The following is a 22,749-nucleotide window of genomic DNA, read 5'->3' as shown; positions in this document are numbered from 1 at the left end:
GCATTGATTTTTATATATTAGATAACTAGCCGTATTTGGGAATTGGGTCCAATAGATATTTATAAGATTTTATTGTCAGTACCTACTCAAAATGGAGAAATAAACCATCCACGGGCGGAGTCGCGGGCGGAAGCTAGTATATAATAAGAAGATTACAACAACAACTTCAGTATAGACTGAAGGCCGCCCGGCGCCCAGCCTTATCACTTAGTAGTGATGTTTTCCACGCAACTGGGGCAGAATACGCGTACCATTTATTTTGTGGATTTAAATGAATAATCCTATGGATTAATCTAAACTTCATTCTTCAAGTTTTAGAAGTAAGTATGACAGTGCTGCGTTGCCAAAATTTAAGGAAAAATTTTAAATGTTGCTACTTGGTTGCCACGTAACTGATTATATCTGTGTTATTGTTATAGCCTAAGGTTATTATTATATATAGCACAGTTATAGCCACAGCTTAATGCTCTAAGAGCCACAGGATTTTAAATTCTCGTTGTGATTTTGTTTTATCTGTTCTGTTTTGTTTTAAACATAATCTGTTTGTAGTGACTGTGACACTGACAGTTCCAAGTAATTGACTTGACGCTTGATGACGAGTGAAGCAAAGCAATTGTCTCTTGTCAAATCGTTGTTTGGTGGTTGTTTGTAAACGTGCGTTGTGCTTATTTCTTTACAAAATATTAATTTATTACATATTTTTTTATATATTTCAGGCAATAGTTATAAAATCGGGTGCATTTAAAACGGTTTTTTATATTACAACAATACTATTCTACGACTTTCAATACCTCGTAAGATACTTAAACATTTTACTCAAATTTTGTGCATTTATCATTCATATACATATTGATGTATGTATGTAATCGTTTGCAGGTATTGTAGAATATGCCTAAAGTACGCCGTAGTCGTAAACCTCCTCCAGAAGGATGGGAGTTGATTGAACCCACCCTCGAAGAGCTAGAACAAAAAATGCGAGAAGGTATGTGTAATTTTTTATTTTATTAATCCTTCATACCATCCTTGACGTTCCTGTATTGTGAACAAGTTTGTCCAGATGGCTTATAAGTTCATGGAGCGAGCCAAGGATCTGAATTCTGATGTCTAAATTAATTAAATACAAGGAACTGGGAAAGTGGTCACAAAAAAGGCCTACTAATTTATTAATCTAAATCCCGTTGTAAGGATTTTTAATGTATATTTATATAAATAATTGAATCAGAAGTTTGTATAAAATTGCATACACAAATTGTTTGATTCATATTATTTTTACATTTCTTAATTTGAAAATTTTATACCCACTCTAAATAGAAGAGATTTATTTATTTATAATCTTTATTGCATACAAAACATAAATACAAATTTCACACACAGACAGGACATTTGATGCAAAGGGCGGCTTTATTGCTTCAAGCAATTTCTTCCAAGCAACCCGATTTACTTTAATAATTCTTTTGAAATTGTGTTGGGATGGGCAGTAGACATCAAAATGATATTATTTATGATTACAAAAAATGTTATTTAAACTGTATACTACTTTCTTTATACAATTTAAATGCTTAAGTCTCACTGTGACTTCACTGATTCCATTGTTGCATAGTCGTAGCATTGTATTTATGGTACGAGTGACAATGATGCAGGAGTTTTGGTCGCACCATCCCCACTAATGTAATTCATGCAAAAGTATGTCTCTCCATACAGAAAAATTTTGTTATATGATTTTTCTGTATACTGTGATACAGTTGAGAGGCTACAGATTGTTTTAGGCTACTTACTATTAACCACAGTTAAATATCTCATTCCTATGAAAATGCTTTTGACTTGAGTTTTTGCATACATAAACAATAGAATCACTTAATCATTTTTAATTTAGCATTTTACACTATAGTCTTCCATTATCAATTTCAGCCGAAACAGAGCCACACGAAGGCAAGAGAAAACAAGAGTCACTGTGGCCGATATTCAAAATTCACCACCAGAAATCGCGATATATCTACGACCTGTTCTATCGACGCAAAGCAATCAGCCGAGAACTATACCAGTACTGTTTGAACGAGAAAATAGCGGACGCGAATCTAATAGCCAAATGGAAGAAGACGGGGTATGAAAATCTATGTTGTCTGCGATGTATACAGACGAGAGACACAAATTTCGCCACTAATTGTATATGCAGGGTGCCTAAAAGTAAGTTAGAGGAAGGGAGGATAGTTGAATGCGTGCATTGTGGCTGCAGAGGCTGTTCAGGGTAGATTTAATCTAGTTCGTAATTACTGTCTCATATAAATTAAATAAATACTTGATTAATTAGTATTGTGATTGGTTTTTATTGGATTATTGTTCATTGAAAAGTAACAACTGGCAAGGTTGGCAAGGGACATTAATTTTTTACCTTATTAGTTACTAGCTGCTCCGCGCGATTTTTAACCCCCGTTGCTCCACTCCTGTAGGCGTGATGATAATATATAGCCTTCCTTGATAAATGAGCTATCTAACACTGAAATAATTTTTCAAAGCGGACCTGTAGTTTCCGAGATTAGCGCGTTCAAACAAACTAACAAACTCTTTAGCTTTATAATATTAGTAAAGATTTTTTTTAAGCTGTAATTTATTTTGTTATTATAATCTGTATTCTGTACTGACAATGTGTCCCATTAAATATGGCTGACACTCCAAGTTACTACTATTTGTTAAAATGTGCACTGCAGTGTAATTAAGATATTTTATATTTATGTAATAATTGTTATTTACGTAACAATTCATTTGATTAAAATTCTGTCTATGTAACATTATGTCTGGGAGATTTATGGTTTTAACTTTGTCTTGGGAATATATTTTTGTAGTTTTCCACTTATTAGAAATAAAACCACTCATTTGGATCTTAAGAATTTTAATAAAAAGTTAACAAAAGGTAATCTTACAATTTAACAAATAAAGGATAATATTTTTGGATGAAAAAACAATCACTGAAAAATAAGTCTTTTTCTTAACATATTAAGTATGCCTTAAATCAGTCTCAAAATCACAACCATTAATGCTTAACATTAAGTTATGCTAATTCTTATACAACATAAACTTTTGAACTAATTTAGACATTACGAGATCAAGAAAATAATATCAAAAACAGAAATAACAATTCTTATGAAACTCAGAACAATATTAATTTATTATTGAAACTACAATCAAATAACTAAAATAACCATTCTGAGTTTAATTTAAAAAAAAAATATGTGAAAAAACTTAACAATGTAATATGTACAAAGCTTATTGCTTCCCATCTTAACTAAACCATTTGAGGCTTACTTTCTAACTCTTTAGAAAGTTCTATGATCAAGTCCTTATATATAATGGGATTCATATTCTTGCCCAGCAAATACAATATGAACCAGTCGCCGAAACTGAAGCGCTTCACTATTTTCGAAACTACCCTCCGTTTCACATATCTTACTTGACCCATGATTAAATATGTACGTAGTGGTGGTAAAGAGAGCACTAAAATCCTAAAAAGCACTGCAATTGTCGTCAACAACGCGAGGAAAATTAGCCAAAACCACAAAATGACGAAGATCTTCTCGTTAACAATGTTTAACGGTAGGACGCACAGTCTATCTTTGACTTCAATAGTTCCCGATGGGCCGTACATTCGATAGAAGCATTTTGTTAGTTTAGGAAAGAACTCATCCATGGGATTGACAGATGAAAAGTCGATAAAGTTGTTAGGCACTTGGTGCACATGGCTGAACGCTGCTACAGCTGTGCCGTAGTTCCGGAAGGCTCCACCGAGAAATAAGTCCAGCAGGAATATCTGACCCACCTGCAAATAATGAAATTTTTATAAAGTCTCTGTGTATTGTGTAAACTAGAATTTATGATTTGGAAATCTTTTTAGAAAACATTTTGTTGTAGTATCAAACGCAATAATCTAATGTTTATTTATAAGGGAAAAAAGCAAAAACAAATTTTAATTAATTGTAACATTCAAAGTACTTTAGAAAATATAATAAACTTTGGTGAAATATAATATCTGGTAATAACTCAGCCTCCGGAATCACAGGCACAATAGAAAATCTATTGTGTTGTGGACCGATCGGGCCGCTGGGGGCTCAATGGGTTAAAAAATATAACTCACCACATTAGCTAAGTTCAGCATCTCACAGAAGGTATACCGCAGTGCATACATATTATGTGTGTATACGTTTGTGTAACTGAGGTATGATATCAGCTCTCCTCGACGATACTCTGACCAATCCTTCGTCACCATTGGGCTGGCTGTAAACAAATATAATATTAATGTTTTTTTTCATGATAATAATCAATAAAAAAATTAAAACTAAAGTACCTATAATTGAAATATTCTATACAAAGCAAAGTTTTACTCCATTTTTAGAAAATAATGATCCCAAACCTAAAGTATTACTTATTTACAAACATGCATCAAACCTAGATTAAATATTTATATCTCAAAATGTAAACTTACCCAAATCAGACGCCAGCACCTTCAACCGACCGCCTTCCCAGATCTTCCACAGGTAGCGAGGGGTGTAGAACATCATGGCCTGGCCGAGCAGAACGAAACAGACCCACTGGTAGTATGTGTGCTTCAGTTGTTCATTGGGCACCCCTCTGTCGGGACCAATACCTAAATAGGCCATGTGCTTCCCTTCCTCACCTAAGAATTTGATAAATTTTCAGTTAACTAATTTTAACAATATCTTAATTCATTGAAACTTGATGCTTAGGACATTATTACTAAAAGCGATTTCATAATTCATAGCTTTATTCATGATATTTCGATTTTTCATCTGATCAATTTCGAAATGATAGTCATTCAGGAATACATTTTGGTTACAAGTATATCGGGTTTTTAGTTTCTTTTGAATAATAAGAACTTACCCAGAAATCTACTCCGCAATGTATATGTTCCATAAATCCAGCAGTAGCTGTTAATTGCCTCCTTGTTATTATCCGCCTTATCTTGAGTCATACAATGGATAGGTTCGCCAAAAAACTGCTTCGAAGTCACCAACAATGTGAAAACTAGTAACATTATCACTGTTGCCTTATAATGCATGCGGAAAACATTGTTGTCTGTACACACATTGCCGAATTTTAAAAACGAACGAATGGGCATAAACAGGTCTATCATTTTGAGATTTTAATTCACGGAATGTCGGAGTCGGGAGTTGTACAACGATATGGATTATGGAGGTTGTAGAAGACTGTTTTCTTAATACCCGCAGTGAACTTATATTTTTCGAATCTGTATGTGATAAATAGAATGGTTATTCACCTATTTACTCAAGTTTCAATGTGTAAAACTTATCAAAATTAATAAATCTTAGTTCAAATGAATTAGGAAAAGCTAAATTGATAATGGCGTTATTTTGATAATTTTTGACAATTGACATGAAGTATGAACACGCGGGAAAGCGGAAACGGATATTAGGGTTTGTATTTTCTTTGCACCCATTCATATTGTGATCCCCATGATTTATAGATTGGTTTTAAATTTCAAGGCTTCCTAAAAATTCAAATTTTATTTTACACATCGTTTGAAATAAATAAACGGATTATCCCAATTCCAAAATGTTCGCAAATTCGCAGACTGTTTTTGTATTCGATTCGAATTAAAGCGGGCTAATTTGAAATTGATGTTGAAATTATAGTAAGCAATCGTAAGCAATAGATCTATATTCATAATTTCAAGTTAGATACTAAATCGCCAAAATCAATGATATAGAGAACAATAACGTTTACCTATAAGTACTAATAACTGAAACTTGTAAATAAAAACTCAGTGTAAGAACTTTAAACAAATTTTATTGACATACACTTAAAACTACATCGTTATTTACAAATTATTGCTAATATTTCCATAGGAAATGGAATGTTTTATTATCAAAATTGTTAATTTGCCTTTGAGCAATTGCTTTTTTTTGGTATTAAAATGCATCATAATATCAATGTTAAAATTTCGTCAGTAATAATATTATGGGTATTTTAATGCTTAAACAAACGAAAAACTTAAAAATAATGTAATTATGTAAGTATTAAACATTTACTATTACTGGTTGAATAATTATAACCTTATGTCCATAAATACCAATTTACTTCAACCCAGAATGAATCCTAAAACCTGCAAGACACATCACCAAATTTCCTCAACCAAAATTGCGAATACGGTATTTATTTAAAACGTTATAAAATGATACGCCTACAGATTTATACAATGTAAAGCAGTGCAGTACAGTCACAATTCGCAAATTCACATATTCTAAAGGCACTACAATTTTGTTTTACCTTAGTTACAAAAAAAATGTATTTCAAAAACAATCGCTGTTTATCTAGGAAATATTACAAACGAAATTTACATCAAGGGACCAACAAAAAAATTGTGTGCGTGTACTAGTGTACACACGTAAGAAGTGAAACTCCTTTATGACCTTACTTTTCAAAAAATAATTTATTATATTCAACTTTATAGAAATACCTACGTCGAATCACGTGTAGTAGGGATAAGAAAAAGATGGCGCGTAACGGAAAAATGTCACGCGCAACGATAAAATGATACACTAAATTTTTTTTCCAACCCCGTTAAAGAAGTTTCACTTAAAATTTTTTTTCCAACCCCGATAAAGAAGTTTCTCTTTAAAAATTATTTAGGTTTGATAGCGCCCTATAGCTTGCTAGCAACTCCAAGAGCCATATTGCCAAGCGCGAACACATTGTTGGGGTCCAGCTCGCGCTTGGCCGCCTTTAATAACCTCGCGCCTGGCTCGCTGACTGTCGGCTCGTACCAGCGCTGACGTAACTTGCCCACGCCGTGGTGATGGGATATTGAACCTGGAAATAAGGAATATATTTCAATTGATAAAAATATATATTAAATACGTAAAATTACACAATTTACTTTCACTTCAATAAATAATTTAACACACAGACTAATAATAATATACTACGTATACAATCTTAGAGCATTGTTGGTTTAATGCTCTAAGTATACAATAGTCATACAAAAGCCAATAGTCATAAGAGGAAAATATTTCGTCAGTTGCACTTGTTTAGATATTAATAATTTTGGAAGATATTTTATTAGCTTTTGTGTGTGCCTTTTTTCATGCGAGTGAACGTGTGTGTACATAATATGCGTGTGTATGGGTGCGTTTGCGTTTGCCTCTTTCTGTGTCTGTATCAATCGTGTGTCTGTTTGTATGTGTGTGTGCACTCACCCCCATTCGCAATGATCTCGTCCCGCGCAGCATCCTCAATCTCCTCGTACGTGCGCAGCGGGTCCACGCAGCCTGCGCTACGGAACCCGAAGTAGAAGTATATACAGCACCCGGCATCGTACCTGGAATTAGATAATGGAATTAAATAGAGAGTACAAGAAAAAATAGAATTAGAATGATATTCAATTGAATGGAATCTTTGTGAACTGTGTGATATATTTGTGGACAAATGTCTGTGTGTATGTGACGCTTGTGCATGTGAGTGCAGCATTTTTTCAGTCACATTTATGCACTGTGCTTGCGTTTGGCGTGCGTGCATTTGCTAGCGCGTGTAGACGTGTGTGTGTAGGAATATACTACGTACTACGTAGGTGAGTGTCTATTATGTGTGTATGCGTTTGTTGTGTCTATGCATGTGTGTGTGTGTGTGTGTATGTGTGACACTCACGTCTGCGTCAGCCGGCACGAGATCAGGTAGCGCTGTACCCGGTGCCGGCGGCACTCGGCCGCGACGCGCCGCTTGGTCGCCGCGCACAGGGCGAGCGCTCGCTCCCACGGGACGGACGTCTCGAACGACTCCGCCACTATGTCGTACTCGAGCGCTAGGTCCTGCAAATTAATATAGGAAATATTTGTTTTTTTTAAGCTATTGCATAGCTTCTATCGCGGGCCGCGAGCGCGGGGACCGAATCCAGAAATTGCGTAACGAAAAACCTCACGGTCCCCACTCCGACAGGCACGGAGGTGTGGCTTGAAGGCATGCTATGCAATAGCTTTACCGCGGCAGTCCCCGAGTGCCACACGTATTTTTTTTTAATTTGCTTCAAGCCATAAATAGTGGTTTAATGCTCTAAGTAGTACACGACGAGTTACTACAATATACCTAAGTGTTAAAATTTTTAAAATCATTAGTAGATTTCCATAGACAAGGTTGTCTGTTATTTATAATCTACCGCCTGACAACTTAACCTCCCCTTCAGTCGGTTAATTGTCAGTCGATCGCTTACATTTTTTGAAGAGACGATCAGCGAGCCAATAGCCGACCAGTGCGGTCAATAAGTGCCGTAGTCGTGCCTTGTGATTTTTTTAAGAAAACTACCTACCTACTGAATGTACCAAGTGAAGGAATAATAAAATATTAATTGTGACGAAAGCGTTTTTATTCTACAACCCAATACCATTGAACTTAAAACACCAATGTAATACCAATTTTATAACTATAAACACCAAACTCACCCGAATGTACGCGATCACAAACGTGAACGTGTACCCAATCTCGCCGTTCTTCGCACCCCCCGGGATGCCCCCATACTTCGCTGCTATGCTGTTCAGCACAGCCTCCCGTTCAGCCACCTCCTCAGCAGCGCCCTCCAGGAGCAGCGTCACTACGCAAAGCTTGAGGGGGTCGAAACCCTTGATCTTTGTGATGTACAGCTTCTTGAGCCCTTCGAGGAGCACTCCGCCCCAGGACTGTTCCGTTTTTAACGCGTGCCCGAATCTAAACTGAAATGGTATTTTTGATGTTGTTCAAATCATCAAATGAATAATAATAATAATTTATTCATTTGTAAGTAAACAACAATACTTAATCGCCAATGCACTTTTGTAATAGATATGGAAACAAAATCAGAATTAGAATCATTTATTTGCCACCATGCATGCAAGTTACAACATAAAAATATTGTATATATAGTTAAATGGATATTTGTTACTTTTTCACGTTAAAACTACTGGATGGATTTGGATGAAACTTTCCAAAAATATGTGTTATACATAAGAATAACACATGAGCTTGATGAGCGCGTGTGAAACCGCGCGGCACACCTAGTAATAATTCATAAATGATGACGTCTATACGGTCTATAAAAGAGGTCAAAAATATAAAAAAATTGAAGGGCAATTTATTAGTTAGGTATAGGAAACATTACATGATTACATCATGTAACATATGTTACTAAGAAACGCTCCGATGATTTAATTATGCATCCACCAAATAAATTAAAACTTTTATCAAAAAAATCTAACAACAAGAACTATGTTATCGTTGTGTTTTTATTTAATACATGCTAAAAATTTTGATACACAGGTTCATTATGATCTTGAAATTGAAATTGTGAAACTTGTTGGTCTTAGCGTAAGATATGATATATAGCCTCCTCGATAAATGGGCTATCTAACACCGAAAAAATTTTTCAAATCGGACCAGTAGTTCCTGATATTAGCGCGTACAAATAAAAATACTCTTCAGCTTTATAATATTAGTATAGATTTATTGTTTAAACTTTTTTGGTAATATCTTCGATTAAGTATTTCTTGCTAAGAGCGAATAAGTGATTTTTTTAATTGTTAAATATTAATTGGAAAAGTGTTTTGTGCCAACTTTTTTAATTAATTACGGGCAATCGCTTTTATTTGGAATAAAAATTTAAAATACATAATAAAATATTCTTTAAAATTTTCAAACAAATATGTAACTTTAGCAAAATTACTTTTGTGTGAACGAACCCTGCTGGCTGACTAGTAAAAAATATCATTATTTTTTACTAGTCAGCCAAAAACATCGAGAACAGAACACGCGTCATTTCGTTATTTAGGTCAAAATGAAAAAATAGGCCTTTTAAAAAAAAATCTGTTTTTTTATTGTTTGTAATTACTTGTTCCGAGCAATTGCGTGCCTTCTAAACGGAAGATAATTAAAGTAAACTAAATTTTGTTTTAAAAAAACAATGTTTTTTTCTTTTTTTGAAGTGAAACTTCTTTATCGGGGTTGGGAAAAAATTTAGTGTAACATTTTTTCCCTACCACGCGTGATTCGACGTATTTCTGTAAAGTTGCATATACTTAGTAAACTATTTTTTAAAAATAAGGTCATAGATAAGTTTCACTTCTTACGTGTGTACACTATAGTACACGAACACATTTTTTTGTTTATAACTGACAGGAAGCTGTTCCATAAACATTTCAATAAACTGATTTTCCATTCGATCCATGTAAGTCAGTAATTTGAAAAATTAAAAAAAAATGTTCTCGGTGTAAAATATTGCATGACAGGCGGTTTTGTCCGCGACTGGAACCGCAAGGCCCAGAGCTACTACCTACTTTCATATAAATAATTTCGATTTCAATTATTGTTTTTAATATTATTATTTTTGTGCAGAATATTTTAACGTTAATACATAAAGATGCATATTTTATTTTAATTTAAAAGTAATCTTTTTTTCATCAACGTGAATAAAAAAAAATATGTATAGGTAATTTTTTGGTGGTATTTTTTTATTTAAAAATTTTAGTAGTTAGTTCAACATAAATTTTAATTACAATTTTAATCAATTTTGCTAATAGTAAATTGAATATTAAATTGCTAATATTGAATTGTTTTAAATTGAATTAGAGTTAGAGTAACAATAATAAGACGTTAATTTGAGAGTTTTCGTTAGAATAATAATGTTAACATAATATTAATAGTAAAACATAAAATTTATTTTCGATTTTTCGTAAGATTTTAAGAGTAACAATTAGAGTTATGACGTTAAATTATTTTGAGTTCGATCATACCTGTTCATTATCCATGAGCCGTATGCTGGAGGGTTGCAGGCGTCTCCTCGCGACCTCCCGCTCGAAGTGGAATCCCTCCTCCCAGCCCGGGAACACGAGGGAGCCGTAGCGCACCACGGGGGGGAGGGGGCGGATTTTTAATGTCACCTATAATTATATATGTGTATATTATTAGATTGTTGCTTATTTATTATAATGTGGATATCATTAACTATTACCTCTTTATTAACATCACAAAATATGACTTTTACGCAAATTTATTTTATATTCAATAAAAATTATTTTCAAAATTAACAGCACATTCGCATACTTACATAACATTCACGTTCGCTATTATTTGTTAATCATTGCATATACAGTACACAAAATACAAATTTTACTCAGATTTGCATTAGAAATATCTAAGATGTACTCACTGTACGGCATACGGGTACATAGAAAAGTACTGGACAAACATTCATATTATTTTCAATGGTTAACTTTTTGTGTAAACTAGTCCCATATCACAACAATAAAAGAACAACGGAAAAAACATTTTTTTATTGATATTTAATTTGTATTCGCTTACCTCAGTGACGACCCCCAAGCAACCCTCTGAGCCGAGTACAACATGTTCCCACTCCGGACCGCACGATATCCGCGGCACGCAACAACTCTTCTCGAGCACGCCGCTCGGGGTTACCATCTAAATGTAGATTTTTTATCTATTTATTTAAATATATGATATATATCAGGCTGAGCAAATCAAATGGAATATTTTTCATATCTCTATGTATGTTGAGAAAATAGTAGAGCAAAAACTAATATACGAAACTAACGTTGTTTCATTGTAAAACCTACCAAGCACTCTACATAGAATACTGGCAATTTATTAAGTCATTTAAATGTTTGAAACATCAAAATTCAATAACCTTTTATTGAGCTTTTATTAGACATATTTTCCACAACTGCAGCACTGTACTTACCTATTACAATCAGCGAAATCTTTAAACACAAAAAAATAGCGAAAATCCTTAAACACAAGCAACTCATTTGCACCACTACCACGTACCTTAGTCTGCACGACCAGATCCTCAATATTGCCGTACGTGTTCTTCTTCATGCCACTCGCCCGCGTGGCCACCCAGCCGCCCAGCGTCGAGAACTCGTACGAGTCTGGCTCGTGGCCCACCGTGTAGCCGCGGGCACGCATCTCCCGCTCGAGATCCTGGCCTACTATGCCCGCCTGCAACAAATCGTGATTGTTAATGACATAAGCTCAAGTGCTTTTTATTTGGATGGAGTTCTTTTCGAAGTACTTGTGAGGAAGTAAACTGGGTTTTGCATGTCATTGCAATTTAAAGCAAGCGATCATTTATAATTTATATCATTATTGTCATCAGTAATATCTCTCTACATAATATTCTGGTTCAATTAAGACCAAGCCTTTTGACAAGAGTAGAGCTCCTTCAATGATTTAAATGTATTTTAAAAACGTCAAATTCCCAATTCAAAAATAGCAAAAGTATCTAAAATCACACATCATAAAAAATTGGTATTAGGCATTCTGGATCGCCTGTACTGCTAGTTAGCCGTCACCACAGTCCCTCACCTGCACCCTGGCAACTAGCTGCTCGCTATCAAGCCACAGGATCGCGTTCATGTCGCACGTGTCGAGCGCCACTATGGGGCGCAGCTCGTGCTGCGGGCACGTGACCGAACCCGACACGGACGTGCCGCCCCCGTACGGGATCAGCACGAACTTGTGCTTGTTCGCACACTGTACGATTTGCACTACCTGCAAAGTGCAAGTGTGTGATTATTTGAAAAAATGGGCATCACCTGAAAAGTTATGTGACCGATATGTTTACGAAAGACGGATGACAAGCTATAGCATAGCTATTTTTTATTACTGTTTAATGCATTCAATTACAATTTTTAGTAATATATTTTTACTTACTTATTTCTATTATAAGTAACAAAGACCTAGAGACCACAAACAAATAAATAAATAGAGTAGTTTTTCAGGGCAAATGCTAGTTACTTACCTGTTCATGATTCTGCGGCCATATCACAGCATCAGGTATCCTCTTGAACGAGTTGGCTCTTAGCTTCGTCATGTCGTTTAGCGTCTGTCCATGAGCACGGATCAGCCTATCCAGTCCCTCAACGCTAACCAGAGTTATGGCTTCCAACTCCTCGCGTATGGCAGCTGGTAATCTACTCGGGGGGTACGCAGTGGGTACAGGTGGTATTTTGGGTGGCTTCGATATATCTACATCAAACTTCTCTTTCACCCATGACACGAAGTGTGGGAGGGTTTTGCCGCCGATTAGGTATCTGGAAATTGACAGACTTTGTTATAGTGTAGTTGTGAGCAAAACATGGAGAAGTTTCGTATTTGAACTTTGAAGTTCGATAAAAAGTCGGTCAGGAAGCTAAAATAATATTACTTTTATAATGTTAGGTACTAGCTTATCGCCCGCTTTGTCTAAAACCTAATTAATTATATAATTTATATACTTAAACCTTCCTCTTTAATCACTCTATCTATTAAAAAACCGCATCAAAATCCGTTCCGTAGTTTTAAAGATTTAAGCATACAAAGGGACATAGGGACAGAAAAAGCGACTTTGTTTTATACTATGTGGTAGTGACTGCGATTGTTTAGGCGTTGCGTGTTATTCTATGCCTAGACATCTTTTATTGTTATCTATTACCATATAAATAATACATGTAAGCACTCTGTGTTTACACAATAGAATTAACGAAAATTCCTCTAAGTCACATTAAATCAATGTTACAATGCACTTCGCGAACTTTATACCTACTTAGACACTCAAAGGTAAAACCTTCGATCTCAAAAGTCAAACATACAGACACTCGACACTATTTGTATTAGCTATTGACGAAGGCTCTGTGATTCCTAGATATTAGCTTACCTACGAAACATGTTCACTCTGCGTTACCTGTGTTGTTTTTACAAGTGCTTTATGCGTTTTAATCATTGTTCAAGGGCGTAGTACACGTGGACTAGGGTATGGAGATAAGTTTAAAGTGGGATGCAGTTATTGATTTAAAAAAATAATTTTACAGGAATGTAGAGAAACTTATTTTATTCAAATTAAACAAAAATAAAGAAATAGCCGAAAGGCAAGTTTTGAAATTCAATTTTTACATAATTTGACTAGGGGCTTACTTTTTACCAAATCACCAATGTTTGGGTGAAAAAAAAAAGCAACATTATAAGATCTGCAAATCTAAAATTCAACTAAGTACATAAGAGCTAGCGCGCAAGTATTTTGTCTCTCCCATCATCTCTATGGGAAGTTGCGTCGCTACGTGCGCGCACTTTCTTACTAGCCCATAGAGTTGATGGGAGAGACAAAATAGTTGCGGAGACAAAAGTCGCTCTTGCGCGCTAGCTCATAACCTTCACAGAAAATATACAAATTATTATGATCATAATATTAAATAAAATCTAGTTTATTCTGGTGTTTTTACAAATTATTTTAAATAGCCTAAACATGACGTCTTTTGTGAAAAAATACAAGGAAAAACAAAAACTAGACTGTTTTACGTGCTTTACTAAACGCAACCAGCCATGATGAATAAATTGTATTACATATTATTATCTATATTATACAGGGTTACTTGTAAAACACCAGCAACCTCGCAGGACAAGATAGCTAACATCATAAGTAACAACATTTGTTTTACGACTTTTGGCATAACGCAATAAATTATTTTTAAATGATTTTTTAAGCTTTTGTTGTACTCTCCTAACATTTGTAAGTCTATGTTCTATTCATTATCGAAAGGACGACAAACGCAGGGGGCGTTTGTCGTCCCCCTCTCGTTCGCTTCTTGTTTACGTAACTTTTAGATGCGCGTAGAGTTTATAATATTCAAACAGAAAATTAAATGAATATTTATTTTTGTATAAAAATAAAATGTAACAAATTATCAAAAGTCGTAGAACAAATGTTGTTACTTATGATGTTAGCTATCTTGTCCTGCGAGGTTGCTGGTGTTTTACAAGTAACCCTGTATATACAGGTATGTAAAGGGTATGTATATAAATATCTGCAATCTGTCTGTATTCAAATTGTTTCCAGAAAATAATTAATCTATCGTATTAGGTACTGGTAGAGCAGTGGTGGCTCAGTGGTGAGACCTCGGATTTCGAATCGATAAGTCCGGGGTTCGAGACCAGGCGAGCGCGCAGGAATTAAATTGATTTTTCAATTTATCTGCGCATGTTGTAACATCACCACTGCTCGAACGGTGAAGGAAAACATCGTGAGGAAACCGACATGTCGAAGAATTAAAAAGTTCGACGACATGTGTCATCCGCCAACACGCACTTGGCCAGCGTGGTGGATTATGGCCTGTACCCTCATAGGAGGCCCGTGTCCCAGCAGTGGGAACGTATATGGGCTGATGATGATGATGATTAGGTACTGAATCTTATCAAATGTATCAAGCCTGAAAAATGTTCATTTATGAATAATTATAGACTTTGTTTTACACTAATTATGGTCATATTTACAAGCTTTTTGCAAGAATTTCCTTTACCTTGTTTCTGTCAATCAAAATTCAAATAATCATCAAGCAATTTTCTGTCTGATATCTAACTTCGACCTAAATTAAAATGTAATCGATAAGAGTAGAGGTATATCCTTTAAGCCGGTGCAATCAAATTATTTTATTATAATAATAGCTGAGGTGTTTCACTGTCGTCGTCGTCGTGGAGGTTTATCAAATATAAAGTATATAGTATACCTGGACGGTTAAACGTGAATTATACTAGTATAGAGCATTGGTGTGATTATTGATAAGTTTATTAAATTCAAACATTAGATGTTCATGTGAAACAATAACATACATATATATTATCGTGTATAATTTCAAGTTTTTATGTTTAATTAGCAATATACTTAATACAATTTTTTAATATAAGAAATACCTTTTCAACTGATGCTGTCGAAGAATAAATAATTCACGGGCAGACCAATCTCTACTAAGTAGTAGTACTAGACCAAACTACTCGTATTATAGGGTCGTTTTTACATTTTTGAACCTCAAATCACTAAGTACTTAAATAGGAAAGTCCAGATTCCTTTCAGTTCTAGCCGGCTGGATCCAGAGAGCTGAGCCGTGGGCTGCTCTCAATTGGCGCATCCGTTTCGAGAACACGTGCTCAACAATCGCACTTATATGCAAATAAATATGAAAGTTTGTATGTTTGTCACTATCTTTCTGATGTAATAAATTAACCTTCATTTCAATTTTCAACCGCACGAAGCAAGAGGGAGAGGCTTGTATGTTTGCACTTTTTACATGATTACACAGAAAACTTTTAAGCTCACCGATTCCCAGTAAATGTAGCCACATTGTCGACCAGCTGAAATTTGGAGTCCTTGTAGCCCCATCCGTACCATTTTAGAAGATCTTGTCTGAAAATATGAAAAAGCATGAAAAGTTTTTATTCAAAAAAATAGGCGCTAAAAACTAGATCATATTAAGTTCCAGTGAAATTCGTTTTAGAGCTAGCGCGCAAGAGCAACTTTTGTCTCCGCAACTATTTTGTCTCTCCCATCAACTCTATGGAGAGTTGCGTCGCTACGTGCGCGCACTTTCTTACTAGCCCATAGAGTTGATGGGAGAGACAAAATAGTTGCGGAGACAAAAGTTGCTCTTGCGCGCTAGCTCTTAACCCGGGCCTTTTCAATTGCAATCGGACTTTGTAGTCATTCGGCCACAACCGCTCCACATTTTTAATTTATACTGACTGATTTTAACTGACCGGTTGGCTTGGTTGGTAGTGGCCCTGCCTTCCAAGCCAGAGGTCAGAGGGGTTCGATTCCCACTCGGGGCAAATATATTATGTGTGATGAACAAGATGTTCGCCCTGTGTCTGGGTGTTAATTATCTATATAAGTATTTATTTAAAATTATAATATATGTATGTTTATCAGCCATCTGGTTTGCATAACACAAGCGAAAGCTTAGTATGGGATCAGATCGTGCCGTGTGTGAAAATTGTCCTAAAATATTTATTTATTCAATTATAATGATACAAATTATAGATAATTCAATAAAAAGGTGTGTGCGTATTACAAATATTTCCTAAAAAGATAATACTATGAGTGTGCAAGTTTTATAAAATAGGTGACTAAACGATAAGATAATCGACCGATAACGTAGACGCCAATGCATAATTTTGGGAATGTTTATTTTATTTACCCCGCCTTTGTGATAAACATTTAATTTAAATTAAAGTGAAATAAATTATTGTTTACTAGCTTACCGCCCGCGGCTTCGCCCGCTTTGTCTAAAACCTTATAAATTATATATACTAAAACCTTCCTCTTGAATCACGCTATCTATTAAAAAAAACCGCATCAAAATCCGTTGCGTAGTTTTAAAGATTTAAGCATACAAATGGGCATAGGGACAGAGAAAGCGAATTTGTTTTATACTATGTAGTGATTATGTTAAAAAAAGTAGAATTTTTGTGTGTTACAGAATGTTTAGTAGAATGGAGTACGATTGACGAATAGAAGAACTACCGGTTTAAATTTGTTCTGTGCTATTTCAATTTCAACATTTTAATTTTGTCCATATATGCGAATGGAATATCTATAACATATTTTTTGATGGATAAACTAATGCACAGATTTGTATGTTTTATTTAATAATAGTTGATGAATCTGTCTTGCTATAACATCTTGAGAGGTGTTAAAAGTTCAAGAGAGAGACCGCACGGCTTACAACTACGTATAATATTATAGCAAAAAATGTCGTTACATCTTTTAGTCTTAATTTTTTCCGTCAAACAACATAAGGAACTTCGTTCCAAATCCAGAGTTAAAATATCAAATACGGGTTATACAGAATCTCATATATCGCCATTTATGTACTCATACAGGTACATGGACAAAGCCGCGAGATGAAGCTAGTTATACACAATTGAAAATGGAAGATTAGTTAGTCGCAGATGCATATAGCTAATAATATTTTATAAATATTTACAAACATTGTTCTATTGACGTAGTCACCATTATTTAGAATTAAAATAAACGCCGGTGTGCGCACAAACAAACTGATGAGAGATACATTTTATTGATATAGAACAATCACGGATCTATTTCTACTTTACTATTCTACTTTTAGAAAATAAAATAAATTTAATATAGGTTTAATCTCGGTTTGCATACAGTAGACTTTTAAACCACGGTTCTATAAACGTAGTTTAGATTCGATATAAGTAGACCTTTTTTTCAGATAGCTATCATTATGTTTTGAAAGGAGGGTTTACCCTCTGACTATTCCTGAACGCTGCGATTTTAAATAATTAGAAACAAATAATTTATTCGCGGTTTTACACAACAATTCTACGTTAAAAAGCTTTGATGTGAGTATTAAGCAGAATATTGAGTTTCATTGCTAATAAGAATTATGTCGTACGAATGTGAATTATTAAAATTTAATAAACTTGCTTGAAAATCGATAATCAGCTCTAGAAAATGTCGAGTTTACATGGGGTTGCTAGAGACGCTACCGATCGAAAACTCTCGTACGTAAACTTTATAAAATATATATGTGTATGTGTATAATGTATTGGTGTAATATTTTATTCTGTTCTATGGATGAATAAATAAATTATAAATTTTTTATTGCCTTTTATTTTTCAACCACCCTTTATTACCTTACAATAATATGGTAGAGAAGACTCTATCACTCTATTTTACATGTCAAATGAGCCTTAATTTATTATGCTCATTAAGTAAAATAGCATTAAAATTGATACAGTAGTTTTTGAGTTCAGTACAGACAAACATATTTGTAAGTAAATATTAAATATGAACGCTCTTTAATTTTCTTGTATTAAAGGAAGAGGTTCTTACATTGATTCGTTAATTGTTTCCCTTTAAGTATTGATGGATGTTATGCTTCTATTATATTGTGGATATTTTTAGTTGCACGCCTCGTTAATTATATCCAGAAAACTGGAGCGGGACACCGGCCGCTGGCTTGTAATTAATTGACGCCTACTTCCTAATTCTGTGCGAAATGACATAACTGTGCCATTATTCAGTGCGAATTTAAATATTTTCACACCTGGATCCTCTTACCTTTTCCTGGGAATAACACTCTTTACTTTAATAGCGGTCTCATAAGTGTTCCTCTTATCGCTATCATTTTTAGACGCACTCTTGTTTTTATCACTCACTTCTGTTGTTGTCCTCATGAAACGCACATTTTCAGACATATTTTTATTTGTTTCGTGCACATCTGACATTATCACAAAACACGACGATTATAGATTTGAGTCGGATAACATTTGGACTGAATTTTGTAAATCGCGCAGTCCGCCGCGCATGTGCGGCTCTACGTCGATAACGCGAACGAATTTATTTTAGCGCCATCTAGTGGTGGAAAGCTATTGCTTTGATAATAGTGACATCTATTGATAAAAGGTTGAAATAAAATGCACAAAGCTTTCATTGTCATGTTTTAAGAGATGTTTAACACAAAGAGTAGAGTAATACATACCTACGGAAATGGTTTAACAGATGGCAGTGTAGAGAAAGCTTTGGCTATGTATGTAATGAAATTTATCTACTACCAGCGGTCCGCCCCGGCTTCGCCCGTGGTACATATTTACGTTTTCTATACATAAGAACCATACTCGTACTTCAAGGAATATAATAAAAAAAGAATTATCGAAATCGGTTCAGCCGTTCTCGAGTTATGCGCTTACCAACACATTTTGCGATTCATTTTTTAACCGACTTCAAAAAAAAGGAGGAGGTTATCAATTCGGCCGGTATATTTTTTTTTTTTTTTTTTTTATGTATGTACACCGATTACTCCGAGGTTTCTGAACCGATTTACGTGATTCTTTTTTTGTTCGATGCGGGATGGTGTCGAATTGGTCCCATAAAAATTTTATTCGGATAGGCCCAGTAGTTTTTATTTTATGAGCATTTTTGTCTGTAGGTATTTGTAAATTTTGCAAGTGCAAGTTTGAAGTCGGTTGTTTTTAACGCAGTTATCACTTGTATATTATAAGATATAAAAATAAGTCGGGTTTTTCTTCCTGACGCTATAACCCCAGAATGCACGAACTGATTTCCACGGTTTTTCATTCGTTGGAAAGGTGTCGGGCTCCGTGAGGTTTATAGCAAAGAAAAGGTGTCTGGTGGCGAAACGGAGTTCGTCCGGTTGGCTAGTTATTTATAAAACTCTGATCTCAAAAACTCGAAAGTGTCTACTAATTAGGTGCTCGTTTTTACACCTAATCGTAACGTAAAGCTTGCATTGCTTTGAGATTTAAAAATTGGATAGGAACCAATTTCTAAATTTAACCTAATACATTTAAATTATTTTTGTTATATAATATAAGGTTTAAAGACATTTATTCCCATTAAGACATTAAGTCACTTACATGAGAAACTTAAATTTTAAACATAGGTATTTATAAAAAATATCATTCGTTAGTTAAAAATTTAGAGTACCTAAGTTACATACTATAAACATAAGTTTAGGTTAGGTACTCATCCATTGCATTCAAAGTTTGAGCGTGTGGTCTTCCAGTATGTGTTTCGCTAATTGTTTTTTGAATACAATGAATGAGTTTACACTTTTTAATTTGCTTGGCAATCCGTTATAGAAACGTGCTCCCTCGTATGTTGCCGTTCGCCTTCCATAATTCGTTCGGATCTTCGGGAGGGCAAGATAGCTAGCTCGTCTATTAGGATAGTGGCGATTTGATGTTGAGAATATTATATTTGTATTTATGTTTTTATGTAGCGCTTTGTGGATGAACATACATGTATTATAAAAGTATAATTGTTTTAAATTCATTATTTTAGTATCGTCGTAGATTTTATTTGTAGAAGTTAAAAAAGGATATTTAAAAATGGTTTTAATAATTTTATTTTGTAAAATGTGTAGTGGCGCTAATTTATTTTTGTAAGCGCTACCCCATACTTCTATTAAATATACATTAGGTGAGGTTTGACTAACGTGTTGTAGATGGTGTGGCGTAATTTATGAGGAATGCAAGAAGTGATATTACGCAGAGATCTAACAAGTGCTGATAATTTATTTTTTAGGTGGTCGATGTGATAATTCCATTTTAGAGAGCTGTCGATTCGCAAACCTAGGTATTTCTCGTGGGTTTTATGTTCTAATACAACACCGTTAATTTTAAGTGGAGCGTGTGGTGGAATAATTTTGTTCTGAGCTTTGAATTTAATATAACACGTATATATAGTATATACTAAACGGTTACACCGGTTTCACTCAGGTTAATCCGGGATAAATAAAATTTCTTTGCAGGTTCTTTTTTTTTATAAGTATTTCGAAATTCATACGCCTGCACATCGCCTGCATATAAATCAGCTTTATTTTTGGAGCAAATGAAGATATTATGTAATAAACGCTCATTTGCGTGATTGTGTCAATTTACATGCAACCATTAAATTTTACTAGAGTGCAAATTCATACTGCACTAAAATATGCAAATTAAAGGCCTACACTGAATGAAGCAGACATGATATTATATTTATTAAAACCTCAGAATTAAAACTGAAATTATTGTAGTCCATTTAGCTTGTTACTTTTGTAATTCGAAAGTCATTCTTTATCTAGACAAGCAATCTTATGACGAGAATTTATGAATATTCGTCATGAAATTTGGACATTCGATTTAGCTCAACAACTGTAAATTAAGTGTAAATTATTGAAAATTATTTTAAGTTCAGAATCATAGAATTATATTGGTTGCTTTTTTAATTTTTAGCTAGGTGGTGGAGCTAGGTAGAGCGGTATGTAAAATTACAAATAATGATGATTCTTTAATATTGTGTATCTTCATATTAATCTGAAAAACATATTGAATGTCCATTGATAATAAGAAAAACCCTCTCAATCCTCAAGCTATACGACACACGTTTTTTATCCATCTATGGTATACAAAATCGAGTCATAATAAATTTTTTTTTTTTTTTTTTTTAATTTATTTATTTATTTATTTTTTAATTTACATTGATGCAATCATAAACTCATTCGAGTTTTTCTGTGCACCATAAGCCCACAAACCGCTACATAAATGTTTTAATACTTATTATTAGTTCTTAATCCTAATGAGGGTACTTAGAAATTTTTTAGTGACGAGCGACATCGGTAATCTTGCTGGCCGTGTAAACATACAGTATGCTCCTTTCGTGAATCTATAATTTTGTATTATTTGTATTTATATTTAGATAAAATTAGTTATAAGTTCTTAATATTTTAGAGTTATTAGAAGGTTTTTTTTTATAATAGTTTATTTATATTTACTAAAAAGTATTGCTTTAGTTTGAATTTTAGATTTTTGTGAGTTATTGAATCTCTTAAAGATATAGGTAGTTTGTTGATGAGACAGGGTACCATATAATTTAACGTTCTCTTCCCGTGAAGGTTTCTAAAAGATGGAAGTTTTAGCGTAGCGTTTGTGACGCTACGAGTTATTATATTATTATGAGGCGTTTTTTTAATTTTATTTATGTCAATATTAAAGAATTCCTCTTTTAAAAGTGTTAGATTAATTTTTTCATGTATCGGTATGATTTTACACAGTTCAAATAATTTACGATAGTCATTTTTATATTTAGCCTTAATGTTATATGGAACGATCGTTTTTAGTAGTCTTAATTGGAGTGTGTATATTTTGTCAAGATTGGTCTTACAAGTCCGTCCGTAGCTAGACAATCCATATGAGATAATTGATTCGGCTAGTGATTTGTAAAGCAATAATAAAGTTTTGTAGGGAATTTTGTGTTTAATTATCGAAAATTTAGCCAGGATACACCTCAATCTATCACACACTCCGTTAATATGTTCTTGCCAGTTCAGTCTGCTATCAATAGTAACACCCAAGTATGTTTGATAATCTACAATATCTATAGCGTTACAGTTACAATGTGGTGAGTTA

At 34.1% G+C, this 22,749-nt stretch overlaps 3 protein-coding genes across 3 annotated transcripts; 1 reads left to right on the top strand and 2 right to left on the bottom strand.

Annotated features, from left to right (window-relative positions):
• Positions 1-635: 635 nt before the first annotated feature.
• Positions 636-2,310, top strand: LOC123695518 (protein BUD31 homolog). Its single transcript, XM_045641391.1, has 3 exons — positions 636-794; positions 877-982; positions 1,909-2,310. The coding sequence occupies exons 2-3, from the start codon at positions 889-891 to the stop codon at positions 2,247-2,249; spliced, it is 435 nt and encodes a 144-aa protein (XP_045497347.1). The 5' UTR covers positions 636-794; positions 877-888; the 3' UTR covers positions 2,250-2,310.
• A 560-nt stretch (positions 2,311-2,870) lies between these two features.
• Positions 2,871-5,398, bottom strand: LOC123695791 (innexin inx2-like). The gene is made up of 4 exons (XM_045641718.1): positions 4,891-5,398; positions 4,475-4,666; positions 4,127-4,266; positions 2,871-3,811 (listed from the first exon to the last, which is right to left on the bottom strand). Exons 1-4 carry the CDS (start codon positions 5,141-5,143, stop codon positions 3,281-3,283), a joined length of 1,116 nt encoding a protein of 371 aa, XP_045497674.1. The 5' UTR covers positions 5,144-5,398; the 3' UTR covers positions 2,871-3,280.
• Positions 5,399-6,550: 1,152 nt separating this feature from the next.
• LOC123695783 (alkyldihydroxyacetonephosphate synthase) lies at positions 6,551-19,134 on the bottom strand. The gene is made up of 11 exons (XM_045641708.1): positions 18,902-19,134; positions 16,133-16,219; positions 12,809-13,100; positions 12,373-12,558; positions 11,833-12,006; positions 11,350-11,466; positions 10,782-10,928; positions 8,463-8,729; positions 7,675-7,835; positions 7,227-7,348; positions 6,551-6,840 (listed from the first exon to the last, which is right to left on the bottom strand). Exons 1-11 carry the CDS (start codon positions 19,066-19,068, stop codon positions 6,674-6,676), a joined length of 1,887 nt encoding a protein of 628 aa, XP_045497664.1. The 5' UTR covers positions 19,069-19,134; the 3' UTR covers positions 6,551-6,673.
• Between the last annotated feature and the right edge of the window lie 3,615 nt (positions 19,135-22,749).

The sequence above is a fragment of the Colias croceus genome, chromosome 11, assembly GCF_905220415.1.
Source record: "Colias croceus chromosome 11, ilColCroc2.1".
Taxonomy (NCBI): domain Eukaryota; kingdom Metazoa; phylum Arthropoda; class Insecta; order Lepidoptera; family Pieridae; genus Colias; species Colias croceus.
This window is presented reverse-complemented; position numbering and strand designations above follow the sequence as displayed.